The sequence below is a fragment of the Penaeus monodon genome, chromosome 3 (genome assembly GCF_015228065.2).
Source record: "Penaeus monodon isolate SGIC_2016 chromosome 3, NSTDA_Pmon_1, whole genome shotgun sequence".
NCBI classification, from domain to species: Eukaryota; Metazoa; Arthropoda; class Malacostraca; order Decapoda; family Penaeidae; genus Penaeus; species Penaeus monodon.
The window spans coordinates 5137346-5144845 of record NC_051388.1 but is presented as its reverse complement, the minus strand read 5'-3'; the positions used below and the strand labels follow the sequence as shown (position 1 = coordinate 5144845).

The 7500-nt window shown below is 45.4% G+C and overlaps 1 protein-coding gene across 1 annotated transcript in view; it reads left to right on the top strand.

Annotated features, from left to right (window-relative positions):
• Positions 1-7500, top strand: part of LOC119590885 — a gene marked incomplete at its 5' end in the record, with an annotated part of 67232 nt that overhangs the window by 50039 nt on the left and 9693 nt on the right. Inside the window, 1 exon segment of the mRNA XM_037939628.1 lies at positions 3235-3390. Within this exon segment, the coding sequence (XP_037795556.1) occupies positions 3235-3390 (156 nt within the window).

The following is a 7500-nucleotide window of genomic DNA, read 5'->3' as shown; positions in this document are numbered from 1 at the left end:
TCTCTCTCTCTCTCTCTCTCTCTCTCTTTCTATCTCTCTCTACCTCTACCTCTACCTCTACCTCTCTACCTTCTCTTCTTTTTCCCTCTCTCTCTGTCAAGAAACAAAGCGAGAAGGAAATGGTTCCCTCAGTTTTTTGTGGTATGCTTCGGGAATTTTCTTACCTAAAAAAATGAAAGCAAAAAAATAATACCCACAAAAAAGCGAAACCCTTGTTCTCTCTCAGTCCTGTGCAATTTCCTGGCCAGATATTTTGGCTTTCTTTCCTTTCCTCTTTTATTTCGCTTCCCCCATCCTTCCTCCTTCCGTCTCCCCCTCCTTCTTCCCCTTCCCTCTTTCCCTTCTCTCCCCATCCTTGTTCCTCCGCCTCTCCCCTCACTCACCCCCTTCCCCCTCCCCTTTCCCCTCCTCCTCCCCCTCCCCCTTCTCCCTCCCCCTCCCCCTCCCCCTCCCTCCCCCCTCTCTCCCCTTTGCAATATTGCAGAGGCGAAAAAGAAAGCGACGTGGGCGGCGTCAGCGTCGTCTTCCTGGGAACCGCGTCTCTTCCGCAAACTCGGTGACTCGGAGCCGATGCCGTTCTCGGGGCCGCCGCTGCTTCCCTTTGTCGTTTATTTAATATTTGATGATGGATTCTCGAGGGGATGACGTCGAATCCACAGTGGCTGGGTTTTGCTATTTCTTGCCTTGATTACTGATGCTTCTTCCGCTGCTGCAACGGGTATGCTGCAGTTACTATATACTACTACTTCGCTGCGTTATATACTTAACAAATTTCCCACTTCTGCTGCTACTACTACTACCCCTACTACTGTTACTACTACTATTATACTACTTATTATTACAATGTTACTATGACTATTTCTTTGACTTTTACTATTACTATCACCATCGCCATCACCATCACCATCGCCATCACCATCACCATCGCCATCACCATCGCCATCACCATTGTTATCACCATCACCATCGCCATCACTACCGCCATCACCATCGCTATAACCACCGCCATCACCATCACCATCGCCATCACCATCGCCATCACTACCGCCATCACCATCGCCATCACCATCGCCATCACCATTGTCATCACCATCGCCATCACCATCGCCATCACTACGCCATCACCATTGCCATCACCATCGCCATCACCATTGCCATCACCATCACCATCGCCATCACCACCGTCACCACTACTACCACTACTGTGCCTACTTCTATTGCGTCTACTATGCTACTACTACTACATCTGCATCTACTACTACTATTTCTACTATTTCTACTATTACTACTTTAACCATCAGTATCAGTAATATTCACCGATTTATCAGTATTATTTCCATCCACTTATATTTTTTTCGCGTTGATCAGTCGTGCATTTTAGCCCTGCGGTCTCTCACTTTCGTTTTCGTGTATTTATTTTCTTATCTTTCATTCCCGTGCCTCTTTCTCCCTCGCCCCAGCTCCTATTTTTCCCTTTCGCTTCAAATTGCTTCGTGAAATCTTCAATATTTTCTCTGTTCCTTTTCTAACCTCCTCTTTCATTCACGTTTCTTTATTTCTTCGTTTTTTTCTCTCTCCATTTTCGTACTCTCTCGTCCACGTTTTCTTTCTCCCTCTTATTCCATTTCGTTTTTTTTTTCTTTTCGTATTTTCAGTTTTTGTTTGGTTTCTGAATTTCTCTTTATTTTTGACTTGACTCTTTTCTCCTTTTCTGTTACATCTCCCTTTTCGTCTCTCTTTTCCTCTCTTTCCTTCCTCATACTCTTTCTCTCTCCTTATTTTCTGGTTTTCTTTCCCGTTATTTCTCCTTTTTTCTGTTTATTACTTCTACGTTTTCTCTGCTTCCCTTTTTCTCTTCTGCTCTCTCTCTCTCTCTCACTCACTCACTCACTCACTCACTCACTCACTCACTCACTCACTCACTCACTCACTCACTCACTCACTCACTCACTCACTCACTCACTCACTCACTCACTCACTCACACACTCTCTCTCTCTCTATATATATATATATCTATCTCTCTATCTCTCTATCTCTCTATCTCTCCCTCCCTCCCTCTCGCTCTCCCTCTCCCTCTCCCTCTCCCTCTCCCTCTCCCTCTCCCTCTCCCTCCTCCTTCTCCCTTCCCCTTCCCCTTCCCCTTCCCCTTCCCCTTCCCCTTCCCCTTCCCCTTCCCCCCCGCGCCGCGCTCCCCCCCCTGGTTACGCGTCTCGACCTCCCACTGCCGGTCGCTCGTTGCCGCCGAGAGCCTGGCAACATGGCAACAGCTGGCCCTTGTCTCGCGGCAATCGGCTTTGTCTTTTTCTTCGTCTGTTAACGGGGTGGGTTTTGGTGGGTTGAGGGTGGGGTGGGTGAGGGAGGGGTGAGGGGGGTGTGGGGAAGCGGGTAGGGTGGGTAAGGGGAAGATGGGGAGACGGGGAAGGGGTAGGGTGGGTCAGAGGATGGGGGGGGAGATGGGGAAGGGAGTAGGAATAGGTGGGTTCGGGTTGGGCGGATGGGGAGGGGGAGAGAAGGGAGGGGAAAGGTAGGTGGGGTTTCAGTGGGGTTGGTGGGCGAGGGGGAGATGGGGAAGGGGGTAGGGCGGGTGAAGGGGTGAGGGAGAGATAAGGGAGAGGGAGGGGGAGTGAGGGCGTGAGAGGGAGATAGGGAAGGGGGTAAGGGAGGTGGGTTTGGTGGGTGAGGGGGAGATAGGGAAGGGGGTAGGGGGGTGGGGGTGAGGGGGAGAGAAGGGGCGTGTGGGCGGGGGAAAAAGGCCTAATGCGGGCGAAAGAGGCAGGGGGAGGGGGAGGGGGAGGGGGGAAGGCATGGGGGTCCTAATCTTTCGGTGGGAAGCATTTTTTTTTCTTTTTCTTTTTCTTCTTTGTGTCTGGATTTTCTCTTTCTGCAATTGTCGCTCGTTCTTTTTATTTCCTGGATTTTCTTGATTTTTTGATGATTTGATACCCATTTCTCTGTTTTATATTTTTTGTTGTATTGCGTCCCTGCCCTCACGAGCTCACAATCACCCCCCCCCCCCCACCATCGCCCCACCACCCTCTTCCACCTCCCCTCCCCCACCCATCACCCCACCACTGTAACCCCCCCCCCCTAACCCTCCCCTCCCCTCCTCTCCCCCCCTCAACAGATCTCCCCCCTCCCTCCTCCTCCCCTCCCATCTCCCCTTCCTCCCCCTTTTCCCCTCCCTCCCCCCTCCCCCACCCACCACCCCGCCACTAACCCCCCTCTCCCCGCAGGCCCCTGCAAGAACGAGCGGTGCGTCGGGCAGCCTGAGCGCCTGACGGAGGTCCAAGGCCGAGCTCTGCCCGACTCGAGCGTGAACAGCGTCGAGGAGAAGTCGGGGATGGTGCAGGCCACCACCACCGTCTACGTGGTCGAGCCGTCCTCCGCAGGTCGGCCCTGGCTCGGACAAGCCCAGTCGCGTTTGCTCTCTTTCATACCACACCCCCACGCCTATATATATATATATATAATATTATAATATATATAATATATATATAATTTTTATTTTAATATATATAATATATATATATATTTTAATATATATATTATATTATATTAATATATAAATGATAGATAGATAGATGTAATAGATAGATAGATATAATAAATTATATATAATTATTATATATTATATATATATAATAAATATTTAATTATATATATTATAGATAGATAGATAATGATAGATAATGTGTAATATTTTTATCCATTTTTTCTTTGTTTTTTAATTTTAAGCTTTCATTTGATTTGTTTTTTCCTTTTTTCCCCTTTTTTTCTATTTTTTTTGGTTTTTCATTTTTTAAAATTTTATTTATTTTTCATTTTTTGTTGCCGGTATTGTTAGTGCTGATGTTATTTATTGCTGTTATTAGCATTAATTTTTGTTGTTATCTCTATTCTGGTTACCATTATTGGTTATCATCATGATCATTATTATTATCATTTGTATCATCAGTATTATTATCACTGTTATTACTACTTTTATTTCCATGCAATAACTATAAAAATAACGGTGATGATGATAACGCTAATAATAATGATTAAAATAATGATGATAAAAAAATAATAATGGTAATGTAATAATAACAATAATAATAATAAAAATTAAAAAATTAATATTTATGAAGATAATAATGATAATAATGACAATAACAATAACAATACGAATGATAGCAGTGAAATAACGATAATGAAAACGATGATAATAATAATGACAATAATAAGTATGGTAAGAATATCGATAATAATACTGATATTGGTAAAGAGAATACTGTCTGTTATTAGTATTTTCATTCAGACTAAATCTTGTTCGAGAAAAAAGAAGGAAAAAGTGAAGGGAGATTATAGGAGAGGGAGACAGAAGAAGATAGATTGGCTTTTTTTCTGGGAATGATGACGGGTGGGGGAGAGAGAGAGGGAGAGAGAGAGGGAGAGGAGGGAGAGAGAGAGGGGAGAAGATGGCGAGAGAGAGAGAGAGAGAGAGGGGGAGAGAGAGGGGAAGGAAGGGGGAGAGGAGGAGGGAGGGAGAGAGGGAAAGAAGGGAGAGAGGGGGGAGAGGGAGAGGGAAAGAGAGGGGGAGGAGAGGGAGAGAGAGGAGAGAGGAGGGAAGAAGAGAGAGAGAGAGAGAGGGGGAAGAAGGGAGAAGAGAGAGAGAGGAGGATGGGAAGGGGAGAGGGAAGAGATAGGGGGGGGGGGAGGGGAGAGGGAGGGAAAATAGGGAAGGAAAAGAGGAGAGGAAGAGAATAGGGGGAAAGGGGAAAAAGAGAGAAGGAAAAGGAAGGAAGGGGAGGAGATAGGGGGGAAAAAAGGGGGAGAGATAAGGGGAAGGAGAAGAGGAAAAGAGATAGGGGAGAAGGAAGGAGAAGAAGAGATAGGGAAGAGAGAGAGAGAATAGGGGAAAAAGATAGGGATGAGAAATAGGGGGAAGAAAGAAAGATAGGGGAAAAAGAGAGGAGAGAGAATAGAGAGAAAAAAAGAGAATGGGGGAAAAAAAAAGGGATAAAAGAAAAAATAAAATAAAAATTTAAAAAATAAAAAATAAGGGGGAAGAGGGGGAAAAAGGGAAAAATTTGGGGGGGGGGGAAAAAAGAAAAAAAAAAAAAAAGGAATAGAAGGAGAAAAGGATACGGAAAAAAAGAAGGAAAAAAAAAAAGGGGAAAAAAAAAAAAAAAAGGAATAAAAAAAGTTAAAAATTTTGAAAAAAAAAAAATAAGGAAAGGGAAAAAGAAAGGGAATAAAAAAAGGGAAGAAAACAAAGGAGAGGGGGAAGAGAGGAGACAGAATTTTAAAAAAGAAAAATGAAAGGGAAAAAAAATAGGAAAAGGGGGTAAAAAAAAAATCCCAAAAAGAAAAAAGGGGGAAAAAAAGGAAATTTAAATAAAAACGGAAATAAAAAGGGAAAAAAAAAACAAAACAAAAAAACCGAAAAGGGGAAGAAAGAAAAAAAAATTTGGAATGAAAACCCAAAAATTAGAAAACGACGGAGAGAGGAGCGAAAACCCTTTGGCTGATTAAAAACAACCCCCGAATTGTTAGTAACAGAAAAAGGAGAAGAGAGAAATAAAAAGGGGGGAAGGGAAAAAGAAAAAAAAAAACAAAAAAAAAAAAGAAAGAGGAAGAGCGGGAGAAAATTTAATGGAAAGGAAATAATAGTAGGAAAAAAAAAAAACCGAGAAATCCTAAGCAAGAAAGGGGAGAAGGAGGGGGAAAAGGGGGGAGAAATACGAAAAAAAGAAAAGAGGGATGAAAGAGGGAGAAGGGGAACTAGAAAATAACAGGGATAAGAAAGGGGGAAGAAAAGGCGAAAGAGGGGCAAAAAGGGGAGGTTTTGGGGAGGAGAGAAAAAAGGGGGGGAAAAGGGGGGGGGAAGAAAAAAGGGGGGGGAGAATAAAAGAGGGAAAAAGTAAAAGGGTTAAGAAAAAAGGGGGAAAAAAGAAGAAGAGGCCGGGGGAAGTGAAAGGGAAACCGGGAAAAAAAAATAGGGTAAAAAAAAAAAAATAAAAGGAGGAGAAAGAAAAGAGGGAGGAAGAGGAGAAGAGAAAAGGGGGGGGAGATAAAAGAAGGGAAAAGGGGGGGGGAAAAGGGGAAGGGAGAGGTGGGGGGGGGGGGGGGGGGGGGGGGGGGGGAAAGGGGGAGAGGGGGGAGAAAAAAGGGGAGGGAAGAGGGGGGGGGAAAAAAAAAGGAAGGGGGGAAGGAAGGGGAAAAAGAAGGGAGAAGAGGGAGGGGAGAAAAGGGGGAAAAAAAAAAAAAAAAAAAAAAAAAAAAAAAAAGGGGAGAAAAAGGAAAGGGGAGAGAGGGGGGGAGAAAAAAGGGACAGGGGGAGAGGGGGGGGGGGGGGAGAAAAAGAAGGGGAGGAAAGGGAAAGGGGAGGGGAAGGGGAGGGGGAAAAAAAGGGAAGGGGGGGGGGGGAAAGAAGGAAAAAGGGGGGGAGAGGAGGGGGAGAAAGAAGGGAAAGGGGGAGAGGAGGGGGAGAAGGAAGGGAGAGGAGAGAGGAGAAGCGTGGAAGGGGCAAAAGGGGGGGGGGGGCATTTTTAAATTTTTTTTTTTTGATCAATGAATCCTATTTATATAAAAACGATTTGCTCGATAAAAAAAGGGGAAATTTGGGTTTATTTATTTGGGTTCGACTTATTTTTTCAGGGTAAAAAAAATGATTGGTGGGAAGACCCTTTTTTCCCCCCCCCCCCTTTCCCCTTCCCCCTTTTCCCCTTTTCTCCTCTTTTCTCCCCCCTTTTTTCCCCCCTTTTCCTCTTTTTTTTCCCCTCTCCTCTCCCCCCCCCCCCCTTTAACTTCCTCCCCCTCTCCTCCCTCCCCCCTTTCCCCCCCCCCCCTCCCTTCCCCCTCTCTCCTTTCCCCCTTCCCTCCTTTTTCTTCAACCCCCCTTTTCCCCCTTTTTCTCCTCACCCCCCCTTCCCCCCAAACCCCCCCCCCCCCCCCCCCCCCCCCCCCCCCCCCCCCCCCCCCCCCTCCCTTTTTTCCCCCCCCCCTTTTTCCTTTCCCCTTTTTCCCCCCCCTTTTTTTCTTTGTTTTTTTCCCCCCTTTTTTTTTTTAAAAAAAAAAAATTTTTAAAAAAAAAAAAACCCCCCCGGGGGGGGGGGGGGTTTTTTTTTTTTATTTCTTTGGGGGGGGGGGGGGGGGAAACGAGAATTTGCTATGTACTTACTCTACTTTTTATAAACGATTTCTCTAATCCAGCGTGATCTTTCCATGTCGCCGTTTGCATATTATCTTATATAGGATTCGACATTAATTTTACAGGGATCGAAATAAGAAATGATTGGTGGGACAGACTCCGTTCTTTCCCCCCCCCTCTCTCTCTCTCTCTCTCTCTCTCTCTCTCTCTCTCTCTCTCTCTCTCTCTTCTCTCTTCCTCTCTCTCTCTCTCTCTCTCTCTCTCTCTCTCTCTCTCTCTCTCTCTCTCTCTCTCTCTCTCTCTCATATTCTCTGTTTCTCTTTCTCTCTCTCGCACCCCTTTACCCACCATATGTTTCTCCTCACAC